General features: G+C 41.5%; 2 protein-coding genes and 1 long non-coding RNA gene across 3 annotated transcripts in view; 1 reads left to right on the top strand and 2 right to left on the bottom strand.

The window, feature by feature from the left end:
• FAM76A (family with sequence similarity 76 member A) overlaps nucleotides 1-559 on the bottom strand; it is a 32,605-nt gene extending 32,046 nt beyond the window's left edge. Inside the window, exon 1 of the mRNA XM_039334275.1 lies at nucleotides 430-559. Coding sequence (XP_039190209.1) covers nucleotides 430-510 — 81 coding nt within the window. The 5' untranslated portion in view covers nucleotides 511-559. The remainder of the gene's footprint in view (nucleotides 1-429) is intronic.
• Nucleotides 414-13,130, top strand: part of LOC120304113 — a 41,053-nt gene continuing 28,336 nt past the window's right edge. The window contains exon 1 of the long non-coding RNA XR_005555626.1: nucleotides 414-553. This is a non-coding gene — a long non-coding RNA (uncharacterized LOC120304113). The remainder of the gene's footprint in view (nucleotides 554-13,130) is intronic.
• Nucleotides 581-11,953, bottom strand: LOC120304110 (digestive cysteine proteinase 2-like). The gene is made up of 10 exons (XM_039334269.1): nucleotides 11,890-11,953; nucleotides 11,381-11,473; nucleotides 10,817-10,989; nucleotides 9,997-10,237; nucleotides 8,794-8,995; nucleotides 7,724-7,917; nucleotides 7,237-7,328; nucleotides 5,805-5,966; nucleotides 3,458-3,647; nucleotides 581-2,492 (listed from the first exon to the last, which is right to left on the bottom strand). The coding sequence occupies exons 1-10, from the start codon at nucleotides 11,924-11,926 to the stop codon at nucleotides 2,305-2,307; spliced, it is 1,572 nt and encodes a 523-aa protein (XP_039190203.1). The 5' UTR covers nucleotides 11,927-11,953; the 3' UTR covers nucleotides 581-2,304.

Raw genomic sequence — 13,130 nt, 5'->3', positions numbered from 1 at the left:
TATATATATATATATATATATATATATATATATATATATATATATAAGGTGGGATAGTAAACTCAAGATGGCGACATACCCGATACTCCTGATCCTAGTTTGCCCAGAACAACCCTGAGAGGGGAGCTGGGTTGAGAGAGAGGAACTGGCCTAAAATCACCTCTTCGGAGACCTATTTTTGCCCAAGTACCGCAACAACAATCCTGTGAAGGAGGCCACAGCGCTGTTTTGTTTCAAAATTCAGGGCGGCCATGGGCAGCACAACCCCTCATGAGCCCTCAGCCTCACTCCGGAGGCAGTAAGGACGTATTCCGGGGGGGGGGGAATCGAAGCTAGATTCAAATTCATAGCTTCCGCTTACAAACCGACGCCACTTCCCGTCACCCGGCTCACCCTTCGGCTTCTCCCGATCCCACACCCGGCCCTGACCTTACAGAGCTGCTGCCCTTGACTGAGCGCCTCGAAGGTGAACCGCTGGTGGCACTTGGTACAAGCGTAAAGCGCCGCCATTCCGCCGCCCGCCCCGACAAGAGTAGCCTTCACCCAACCCGAGGTAGTGTTCCTTTCCTCCTCTCGACTTCATTGGCGAGCGTCGACGCCCTTCAGCAAGTGGGAGGCGGGCGCTTTGGCCCTATCTTGAGGCCTATTGGGTCTCCGCGGACGTCAATCAGAAGGGGGAGGCGGGGCGGCTTTGTTTGTTTGGGGAAGCGGCAAGAGAGAAGCGGGGCTGCGTTCAGACGTCACCAGAGGGCGCCATCCGAGGTGGACGTAGTTAAGCCGCGCGACGTTTTATTAACCATAGAGAGCAAGGAAGAAGTGAGGCTAGATTGCCTCTAGCCTGGTTCTAAGGCGAGGTGCCAGAAGAACAGGGGAATTTCTGCCTCGAAAGGACCAAATTGTGTGTTGCATCGAAAGAGGCAGCGCGGACTGGGCCGTGTCCACGGTTCGGCTGGGCTGTCAGCCGAATATGTACCGTCATCTCTCCGGGGGGGTGGTGGACACCAAGTCTTGGCTAGCAAATGGGCGTGCCTTTCTTTTGACTCTAATTCTCATCTCGGACTGACCAAAATGGGGACACCGTGCGGCAGCGGCAGCAGCAGCAGCAGCGTCACCTTCCCCCCCCCCCTACTTCTTGTTCCCTCCGTGTTTAGGGCGTGCAGAAAGTGAGGCTTAGAATCGTAGTCATGGAAGGGTCCTTAGAGATCCTCCGAATTGAGCCTCATAATCACAGAGGATGCCAACACTCGGTTTCTGCATCCTCTCCTGTAAGAGAAATGCTTTCGTGGATGCAGCTACTAAAGAAAGTTTGACCTATGTGTAATATAATTTTAGAGACTACCGGTATGCTTTTCACTCAGAGGGCCAATTTGGTGTAGTAGTTAAGGTGCTAGGCTAGAAATCGATCAAACTACACTGTTTATATTCAATATTCCTAATTTTCTGAGTTGTACAACATATTTGCTAAACAGGTAGTTGGTTTTGTCCCTTAACATATCATTTGAACATAGTCACTTATTGCAAAACAAATTCAATCATAAAACTCCAGATGTTAAGGTCAAATGTTTTGATCTTATGCTGTAAGCTACATACTTCTTAAGAAATAGAAAATAGAAGAGAGATCAGCTGTATAAATCAAGTTTTTTATTGATTGGCTTCTGATATTACACTATAATTTATTTAGCCACAGTTTATAAATCTGACATAATTGGCTAAGTTTGCAATATGCTAAACACCATAAGCCATGCTTTAGAAATCACAGTGGCAAGACTAATGTAACATCAGGAACACCAGTTAGTCCAAGTAATAGCACTCGTGGTTGTTTTCATTAAAATGCAGAAGTACCAAGAAAAAGCTTCTGCATGCTAGAACTGACTGAGAATTATCAGCTTTTTGCATAACAGCCATGTACTTTAATAATCTTACTCAGGAATCATCAGCAATATAAATAACTTGATTCCATCTACATATATTTGTTACATGACATCTATTATGTTCTCGGAAATGGAATTTATGATGATGTATTATGTTTTTCCTCCCATTTTCTGTCCCAGTGATCTAAATGATTGTGGTTGTACACAAGTGTGTTAATGGTTTTATTATCCACTGTACAGTGGTCTCAATATTTGTGTTACCTAGGAGAATGGTAGGTTAAGATAAGTGCACACAGACACATGTTCAGACTTCCAGTGCTGTAGCATTTTGCAGCTTAAGTGGCAACTCAGCTGAGAGATCTGTAAAATGAGGACCTTTTGCTATGGAATTTTCTAATACAATACAACCAGATGTCTTTTGCTGAACATGCTGTTAGGCCAGGATTGGATAGGTAGCACTAGACGTCACTCCACAGTTGTTCTCCTTCATGGACATGAGGATGTAGCCATCGTTGCCCCAATATGTAGACCAAGAGTTCTTGATGAGCCAGTAGGGTTCTCCCTGGAGGTCTCCATAGCCTACAGCTAGGACAGCATGATCTAACTGCATGGTTGTATTTCCTAGAAGAAAAAGTGTAAGAATTAACTCGTCATCTCCTTCCACAACTCACATATATGAAGAAACTGGACAGGTTTAAAGATATTTTTTATTCCCCCCTCCCCAGAGAGATAGATTCTCATTCTCTCTCTTGTTGCTCTTCTGCTATAAGCTGCAAGTCCCTAATTCAGCACAAAATACTCCAGCCTCCTTCCATTACCTTGCTCCTTTCAGAAAAATACTGGTTTGGTTAGAACACAGGGATTCAGTTTGAGCAAATTTCGTATCTTAATGAAATACAAGTCTTCACTATCAGTTCTGAATTAATATGTTCCAGTGGGGTAAGTGATACTGAAATGTTCAATCTTGTGGAGAGGAAGGAAACATAATGATTACTCCAACATGACTTTCCCATATTTTGGAAGTCCCTAGTGTAATACTCATGAAATCTTCTTATGAGACCCATGCAATCTTTTTGAAAGGTTCTAAAACTGAAATGGGGAAAGAGAAGTTAACTGAAATGGACCAGTTTGACCTGGTGGTTAAGGCTCTAGGCTTGAAGAAGTTAGACTCATTTTGTCTGTTGGTAACTATCCCTATGAGAGCCCCTTTCTAAACAGAAGACAGCTCTTCTTCAGAGCAGTCACTCACATAGCATGCTTATGAGATACTCACAAAATTCTCCATGGGCCTACCACAGGGGTCTTCAAATTTGGCAGCTTTTAAGACTTGTGGACTTCAACTCCCAGAATTCCTCAGCAAGCCCTAGCTGGCTGAAGAATTCTGGGAGTTGAAGTCCATAAGTCTTAAAGTTGTCAAGTGTGAAGACTCCTGGCCTACCAGCATGGAAGAAATTGAGCATCCCTGTCATTGAGAAAAGAGAACAAACCTGACAGTTCAGTGAGTTGCTGCAATAGATTTCCTACATCCAAATCCCCACTTGGGAAAAAGACCGTGAACCAAGAAGTGAAAAAAAAAAAAAACTCACCACAGTTAGGCTCATAATAGATGCCACTGGAGTAGAAGGCAAAGGACTTGTGGGAGGCATCAATGTTCACTGCGATGGGGCCATGCTTGTACAGAGCAGCTTTAAGGTCAGTGATGTTTTGGGAGATAATAGCAATGTAGCCAGCGATTGGTGCTATCAGCTCCGATTGGTTGTAGTGGCAGTAGCCATTCTGGGGGGGGGGAGGGAGAGAGACAATGTACCCTCATTTTCACAGAAGTTAACAACTATCTCAGCCACTAATGTGCAGCTTGGTTATCAACCCAGAAAGCCACCAGATCAGATCGTTTATCCATCTAGCTCAGGCCTTCCCAAACTCTTTAGCTCATCTACCCCAGGTTTCAGATTGTTCCTCAACTCCCAAGCATTTATTATATGAAAATAACTTGATAGACACTACTTTATTACTACTATGAATAACATCATCAACATCATCCCTTTGGATGGTCCCATTGATGGTTGATATTGGCCACTTTGGGGAACCTTGATTTAGCCCTATATCGTCAACACTGACTATCAGCAACTCTTCAAAATTTCAACTATCTCAACCTAGATACAGCAAAAATTAAAATCTAAACCCTTTGTGCATACAAAGCAATATTCTACAGTATCTCTAAATTATTGCTTTTCTGATAACTTTCAAAGATACTTATCTGTGAGGAATAATATAAGCACAAGTACTTGGTATACATAAACATCACATTCCCCTCCTTGTTTTCAGACCACAATTTGTGTAAATTGAACTAGGTGCCCTTGAACAAAATTGAGTGTTTTGTGCAAAATTAAGGAAAGAGATGATTTGGCAGGATCTGGCTAGAGTCCACATCTTAAGAATCATGGATGGGTTTCGTATTTTGAGAAAGACGTTCTTATGAATATAACATTGTGCCTAGAAAGCAAAGTGATCTAAATCAATTTAGTCCTGACGTGAGCTCCATAACTGCATATATTGGGCATACTTTGCATCCTTGTTCTGCTTGTGAAAGACCCAAAGCATCTAGCAGATCACTGCAGGAAACAGGATAACAAAATATAGGTAGTCCTCAACTTACAAACATTCATTTAGTGACCATTCAAAGTTATAACCACACTGAAAACCATCGGTTTTACGATCGTTGCAGCATCCCCATGATCAAAATTTGTGCACTTGGCAACTGGCATGTATTTATGACCGTTGCTGGGTCCCAGGGTCACGTGATTTACAATTTGTAACCTTCCCAGCTGTCTTCTGACAAGCAAAGACAATAGGGGAAGCCAGATTCGTTTAATGAGCACACGATCCACTTAGCAACTGCAGAGATTTGCTTAACTGTGGCAAAAAGATCATAAAATGGGGCAAAACCCATTTAACAACTGCCTTAGCAATTGATATTTTGGGCTCAATTGTGCTCATAAGTCGAGGACTACCTGTAGAGTGTGATCAAATGAACATTAGGTTTCTACATATAGCAGCTATTCTCTAGCACAGCAACCACAGTACTGACTTTGGCAATGAAAATTTAAATTAAATATAAGCAGTGGGGTTAAGTTCTTGCCCAACCCTAATGCTAATAAAATCATTTTTTTTTAATCCAGGGAGAGAGAGTTGCACAAATTCATTATTATCTTCGGGTCTTTGAGGTAGCAGAAAGTTTGAAAACCTTTCTTTGATGGTTTCAACAGCATGAAGCAGGGGCATATGCAGAAGAGGTTAAAAAAACAGAAGATGGTGACTACAGTCATGCAATTTGAAGCTTCAACCCTTTTTTTTACACTTGCCACAATACACAATAAAAGGGGCCAGGGCTTCAATCTCACAATTATGATTACCATGTTGGCTTTTTAAAGTTCATATGAGAATGACTATAGTTTCAACAATCTAGTTCAGATTCCCCAAAATTTGAGAAAGAGGGAAACAGTGGACATACTTTCACCTCTTTGAAGACTACATTGGTGTAAGTATAAAAAGAAAACCATGATACTGAGAGTTGAACTCAGATTTTCTGATACAGACCTACAGTCTAAGCCAGGAGTCTTCAAATTTGGCCCTTTTATGACTTGTGGATTTCAACTCCCAGAATTCCTCAGCTAATGTGCCTGGCTGAGGAATTCTGGGAGTTGAAGTCCACAAGTCATAAAAGGGCCAAGTTTGAAGACCCCCGATCTAAGCCAAAAGGGGGAAAACATAAAACTGGATAAATTAGTCTTCCCTAGCATGATATCCTCAAATGGGTTCCGACTACATGTTTAATTGAAGTCCCAAGACTTTAACTAGAACTGTAGTCTGAACAGATCTTAGAGGCACCAGGAGAGCCCCAGGAGGTCATCAGTAAAACTACCCTAGATTTACCTGACCCATATATGGCCCATAGGCCTCAGCACTGGCAATCCCTCCATGCTTCATAATCCATTCAAATGCATGTGGTTCCTGGCCCCCATCACAAGCATGGTTTCCAAAGCCCCAGGAGCAGTCGATCAAGACTTGTTGAGATAATGGGGTGAGCACTCCTGTCTGCATGGAAAGAACAGAAGAGAACCTCTTTGGATAGAAACCAACCACACCATAGCCATGGCCCTACTTCCATCCTCAAATCCCACCTCCTACTATTTCCAGTCTCAAGTCCCACCATGAAGTCTACCAATGATCATCTTCATGGCAATCAATCTCCAAAGGCTGAGAATATGGCTGCAGTGGTAGCTAGGATAGTCTGGGAGATGAGGTGAGACTTTCTACCAATGGAAGGGGTGGATGGCCCAGAGGCTCTACAGAGTGCAGTGTCTTGGGATGAAAGAGGAACTGTAGGTTCCTCTTCTACTGCAGGGCTTAGAATAAGTCCCCTTGGTCTTAGCCTTATTCCTCAAAGCAGGCAACCAGCTAAATGAAGAATGCGATTTGCTAACTTGTGGCTTAGTATGTTCAGTGAATCCACCAATTATGGCCTCCAGTAAACCATGATTCAGCTAAGCATTTTGGGTAAATATAATCTATTTGTGAGATAGGCCTGGTTACACTTTATGATCCACCTACCGTTGTTATGTAACTGGCAGAGCCATAATTTAGAAATAGGAAGACTTGGTCTTAACTGCAGGCCAGTATCCGTTGTTTTTTTTTTTTTTATTATTATTATTATTATTGTTGTTGTTGTTGTTGTTGTTGTTGTTGTAGTAGTAGTAGTAGTAGTAGTGGTAGTAGCAGCAGTAGTAGTAGTAGTAGTAATTACTATCTTTTAAAGCAGTGGTTCTCAACCTTTCTAATGCCGCGACCCCATAATACAGTTCCCCATGTTGTGGTGACCCCAAACCACTTATACATCACCGGGTGCCAGGGGCCTGGCCAAAGAAAAGGGGGAAAAATGGCAGACAGCCTTGTTTGGCGACCCCCGTGAAATGGTCGTTCGACCCCAAATGGGTCCCGACCCACAGGTTGAGAACCACTGTTTTAAAGTATAGGATAGGGTTTATGGTCCCCAAAGAATAACTAGCATTATAGTAGAGATTTATTTTATTATTTTTATTTATTTATATCCTGTCTTTATTATTGTTTATAAATAACTCAAGGCAGCAAACATCCCCAATATGCTTTCTTCCTCCTACATTCCCTGCAACCACCGACCCCATGAGGTGAGTTGGGCTGAGAGAGAGTGATGGGCCCAAAGTCACCTATCTGGCTTTCATGTCTAAAGTGGGACTAGAACTCACAGTTTCCTGATTTCCAGCTTGGTGTCTTAACCAGACTAGACCAAACAGTGATCACTGTCAACAATCAGCCACTGGGGTCTCACCTTGAGGAAGAGGGCCCCTTCCAGAGCTCCTGTTGTGGCAAAGCTCCAGCAGGATCCGCACACTGCCTGATCTTTAACGGGTGTCACTGCCCCTTTATTGAGAAGGAGAAGGAAGATTGTCACAATAACAATTAAGAAAACATCAGCATTCTGTGTAACATCATATGCAAAAAGCATAGATTAAAGGAAATTTTTCTGGGCTGAAACTTAAACAAAAGTGTGGATTTTAATGGGCTGAAACCCAAAATAAGGATTTGGACAGAATCATTGTGGTCTGTGGAGAATCTGAATTCTTTTTCTCTGATAGAAGCAGGACTTCATTTTCAGAGGATAAAATCTGATGTCACAAATCCTCCCCCCCCCCCCGACCTGCAGTTTCTAAGACACTTTCTTCGGACATTCAAGGGAACCTGCAAGGACAGAAACACAGTCGCTTTGTTCCTGTGAAGCCTAAGTTGAGCAAAAACCAGTAAGGTGTCACAATTACCATAAAGCCTCCAGTCTAAGCTCTCCGGCAAGGTGAGACCACTGTAGCTGTCAGATGGGAAAGCCCACCCTTTCCTGGGTTCATCAGTCTGTAGCCTCCCCCTCATCACAGCCATCTCTTCTGGTGTTTGATCTGCTAAATGGTTCACTGCCAGTTTGAAGGAGAGGTTGGCTCGATTCTTGGAGTGGATATACCTGGAAGAACATGTAGAAAGAGAAGAAGATGCATTTTCACTTGAAGAAAAAAAGGGGTAGACCGTTGTCTGGACTGGACATATTTAATCTCACTAGTGTTCTTATTTCTGCCAAAAACCTGCAGAATCTATTTAATTGGGGATGGATAGTGGTGTGAACAGATAGTCCTGTAGTGGTTCTCCTATTTTTCTCTGATGCAGACAAAACCATAGCGAAACTGGCTTGTATAGCTGGCATAATATGCATTTATCCTGCCCTGTGCATTGAATTTTAAAGGGATTGCCTTCCACTGTGTCCTCTGGGCTTTCTTTTCATACATTTTAAAGAAAAACTCTGAGTTTCATTGAATTGATGCTAGAAGATATTGCATTGGAATCATCCATTTTCACTCTGAGTAGAAGACCGAAGCATTAAATTGGCACACAAATTAATAGAATAGTAACTAAATATTTAAATGTGAATGAAGTGCTGGAATTCAAGAGCCAAATACCAGAGTTTGTACCCCATCAATCCCGTTTGCCAGATAAAGGAGGTGATACACTACATTTCTTTTTCCGGCATAAGATGAAGAAATATATGAGCGGCCATATAAATCTTCTAAATAAATAAATAAATAGGCTGAGTTCATTCATCAGAGTAAAGTGTATTGTGGTTTATTTGGGGCTTAGAATGTAATTACTTAACATGTTATTTTCTTAACATGTAATTGTTGAATAAGCAACATAAATGTCCTCAAAGTATTAAATTTGGATCTTGACTAGTAAAAGGTTGATCCCTCATCCTTTATTGTAGAATCTGCTTCGTGGTCAAGCAGCAGAACCTGGAAAATTGTGGAATTCTAGCTTTCTTGCTCTACATCTCTACTGGTTCCTTTACCTCATATTGTGGATGAAGTTGTGTCGCCGGTGCTCTATCTCTTTTTTGTTCTTGTAGGTTTTTCTGAATTTTTTCTTGTAGTGATGAAACAGATGTTCATGGTGTTGGCTGACTTCTCCAGTTCTCCCAACAAATTCCTGCATTGGATTGGCCAAGATCCTGTGTTCTGGTCCCACTTTTGGCCAGTGTGCACACTTGATGCCTATGAGAAGGAAATCAGAAATCAGAAAAACTTGTCTTCCTGAATTCTCTGTTGCCTACTTAAATGCCCTTTAGAGAAGACCAATATTAACAACAGGTCATTTCAAGATATTATACTTAGTAGAATATTGTGATTTCATTTTGACATTGCCATAATCTGGTCATCGAGAAGGTAGTGGTAAGTGGTAAGACCTGGAACATGAATCACAGGCACTTGGCACAGACTTGTGAATCTTCACCTTGGATGTCAATTTAAGAGGTCAAGTTGGAAGGCCATTTATTATGTGGGTTCAGCCTAATTACTTTTCCTGTGACACCCCTAACAAATTCTTTCCCAAGCTGAGTGGTTTTCAAATGTGTTGTCAACTCCTAGAATTCTGAGCAATGGCCAGAACTGCTCAGACTGACTAGGAAATTCTGAGACTACACCTCTAGAGAACATTAGCTTGGGGAAGACTGCAAAACCTACACATTTCTAAGCTATTGGTTTATGAAGATGCCATTCATCTCCAGGGTTCTCTTCTTCATGTGATCCTGAAGTTTTTGCCTTTGAGAAAAGAAGAGCATTATCTCTATTAATATACCTACAAATATTTTAATTAATGGGATGTTATAAGGAAGGTGGAATATTTCCCCTGGGTTACATGTTTTAAATTCCTACAATACTTTTAATTATTTAATAAATTTACTAAAATACAGACTAACTTGGGCTAAAGGGAGATGGTTTTAAAAACAAACATCGGAAAGGTAGCAAATAGCATTCCTTTGGGTAAGACATTATTACAGCTACAATACAGGTCGCTTGTAAGTAGACTCCATCAGCCTTTTCTAATTTAGTACCCTCCAGACATGTTGGATTTCATCTTCCAGAACTCCCATTCATCTGGAGACAGCTGGGTTGGGGACAATTGACTAGACTGGAAGAATTCAACCAATGCATTAGATCAGAGGAAGGGTCTGTGTACTGACAATATTCCAGAAAATGTTTTCATCCATACTTACCAGGAGGGAGATTGAAGATGCTTGATGAGAAACTGTGAGAGTAGCTGATGTAATCTATCTCATACTTGTCATAGTGAGAGCCCAGCAGGGTGTTGTAGCCTTTCATTTCATAATGGACTGGCAAAGGCCCACGGGAACCATCTGCCACCCACAACTTATAGGTGTTCTTCTTTTTACCCCAATAGGATACACTCTCCAAGACTGTGCAATATTGTCCATTGTAATGCTCATGCCTCACAGGCTAGAGTGTAAAAGCAAAGAATAGAGGGAAGGTTTACCCATACATTAATGGAAAGGTCAGTGGCAAATATTACGCATTGGTATTCAGCAAAAGTGTCTAAAGTGGATCTCATCTATACACTGGGTGTGGCTTTGTAGGGCAAGATCTTCAGTGCAACTATGGACAAGTAAACAGAAATAGTTGCACTGACTCCAGTCTGGCAAAGTCCAAAGTCAGTGGGTATAGACAATGCTTTATTTCAATATTAAACCCTTTTAAGACATTGCCAATTAAATGAAATCCCAGATAACACATGCACATATCCCAGCCAGGCTTATTAGAAATGTCACAATACACCCACCTCTCCCATTTGGGGAAGTGCCTCATTTAAGAGGCACTGTTTTCACTGTTCATTGACAAACTACATGGGAGCCAACCTGTGCAGGTGGACACTGAGCTGGTGGGACATAAAAGCAAATCAAGAGATCTACTCCATGATTTTCAGTATGTATCTTAATTACACCGGTAGTTAACATAATTCAGGTTTGATGCAATACATGAAAAATTGAGTAAGATGAGGAGATGGCAAAAAACCCTCACCTGGAAGTTTGTTAAGTTAGGAAACACACTTTGAGGTCTAACAGGATTCTCAGATGTTCCATTGATCTGAAAACATTCCTTAATATTGACTTCTGTTTCAGTGGTTTCTGGGGTTACCTTGAAGTTGGCTCCAAAAGGTTTGACATAACCTAACTGGTAAGTGATAACTTGGCCTGGAAAAAAAGGAAAAGCAGAATTACACTAAATATTTGATTGCCTCTGACAGAAGAGCCCCTTCTTATTTCATTAGGATAATGGTTGCTGGCTCTGGTGCCTTCTAGGTGTTCTGCGACCACAACTCCCAACATTTCCAGCAGAAGACTTTTGGCTGTCAGAGTGAGTTAGTGTAGGCAGTGCATTTAAATGATCTCTAGCATGTAACCCTAGTCCTTCTCTTTGTTAGACTAGACATATCCAGTTCCTGCAAGAAGTCCAGTCTGTATGGACATCAGCCTGACCTTTCATCTATTCTTCCTCCCTGAAGGGCTATCTATATTCATGGTGAAAATGTCAGATAGGTTTTCACTGGGTGATCCCACCACTTTGCTGTCAAACATGGATTACCATCATAATACTGAATCCGACTTTTTCCTCCAGTTTTGTTGAACCAGGCTTCAAAGGGCTCTTCTATTTCAGCATAAGGCAGTTTAAGTATCCCTAAAAAAGGGACAAAATCAAAAAACAAGCAACGACAAAAATATTAACTGTGATCCCTTTATTCTGAACAGTTCCACCACTAGATCTTTGCAGAGCACTTCTTTGTGAATCGTGTAATGCAGAGGTTTCCAACCTTTGCAGCTCGGCTGCCTGGCTGGGGGAAGAGAGGGGGGAACTGGGCCATGCGAGCAGTGGGTCAGCACATGTGTGTACATAGCCCTTGCGTGATTGGTGGGCTGGAGTGTACGCATGCAGTTCAACTTGCACGAGTGATGGGCCGGTGTGCACCTGCAGAAGTGCCTGTCAACTAGCCCCTTGGGCAGCCACTTGCGTGGCCAAATTTCAAGTAGGTGGTGGTCTGATAGCGGGCCGCAGCCCTGGGGTTCAGGCCCCCTGGTGTATTGGTCTCACATTACCTGTGACATGATAGACATCCCCTAACATGGGAAGCATCTGCAATTGTTTGTATAACTGTACACAGTTCACCACTGAAATGCAAAAATAGATAGATTGATATAATCAAATTTAATAGTGTAATATAATAGTACATCTGTCAACAGTAGTAACAAATAGAAAATCAATAGAGTGTTAAAAGTTTAAATAAGCTTTCAAAATTGGATTGTTATCCACAAACGCTGAAGTGGCAATCAATATATTGCTTTTTGTTTGTTGTCACAAACTGCTCTGATGATTGGTTTAAGAAAATTCAGAGAGCTACCTCCCTGGAAATTGAAGGATCAGATAATAATATCCTGTGAGGATACCTTTAAAAACATCAAACAACATCTGCCTAGCCTAGGTCATTTGGAAGAACTCAATAGATGGATAAAAATGCCAAATCCAGTCTAAACATCTGGCTGACTGTGTGACCAACCATACAGTAGCAAATAAACATTAAGATCAACTTACCAAGGAAACTGGTTGCCCATGTTAGCAAGATCAGCTTTTCCATTCCTGTCCCAGGCCAGGCACTCTACTGCTCAGATGTGCAGTAAGCCGGTGTCTTATAAAGTCAGCACTGCTCAGCTAACCAATGGATAAATTCAGACCTCCCAAATGGGTGGGATTAGAAATGCAATGGATTGCAAGAATTGGATGGAAAAGTCTCTGATCTGATTTGCCATATGCTGGATGGCAAGAAAATATCCAAAAATATATTAAGATAGTTAGCTGATTGTGAATTTATTCTTGGAAGTCAGTACTGGGAAAATGAGCTAAGTAGGCAAGTAGCCTGTAACATCTCTACTAATTGCATAAAAACTGGAATTATTATTCCCAAACTGTTCTCTATTCTGGCTATTCTGCCAACATCCATCCATCCATCTTTTTAACACTCTTCAGATAAATAAATATTTATATGTAACCCTTTTCCCTTCCAGTCCATGCCATGACATAAAAAACAGCAGAAATGAACAAGTTCAACATAATTATAAACAAGAAAGGAAGGAAGGAAGGACTATAAAGAAAGATGCAGCTTTCACTACCATTTTATTTCTAAAAAATATATCTAGATATTCTTAGAGACTTAGCTATATAAATAAAATTATTCTTAGAAAATAAGCAGTGGATGGCTATAGTATTATATTTTGGAAATGTGCCACTCTACCCTCCTCTTACCCCACCTGTCAAAGGAAAGCTAGGGTATTACGGAGAACTG

Source organism: Crotalus tigris, unplaced genomic scaffold (genome assembly GCF_016545835.1).
Source record: "Crotalus tigris isolate CLP2741 ecotype Arizona unplaced genomic scaffold, ASM1654583v1 scf7180000017628.32516253702:7417878, whole genome shotgun sequence".
NCBI classification, from domain to species: Eukaryota; Metazoa; Chordata; class Lepidosauria; order Squamata; family Viperidae; genus Crotalus; species Crotalus tigris.
This window is presented reverse-complemented; position numbering and strand designations above follow the sequence as displayed.

Coding starts and splice junctions, on each gene's coding strand:
- LOC120304110 (XM_039334269.1), bottom strand. CDS start 11,926: ATGCTTCCCATGTTAGGGGATGTCTATCATGTCACAG. Junction 11,474..11,889: donor GGATGTCTATCATGTCACAG/GTAATGTGAGAC, acceptor TCCCTTTTTTAG/GGATACTTAAACTGCCTTAT. Junction 8,996..9,996: donor CATCTTCAATCTCCCTCCTG/GTAAGTATGGAT, acceptor TCCTTCTCATAG/GCATCAAGTGTGCACACTGG.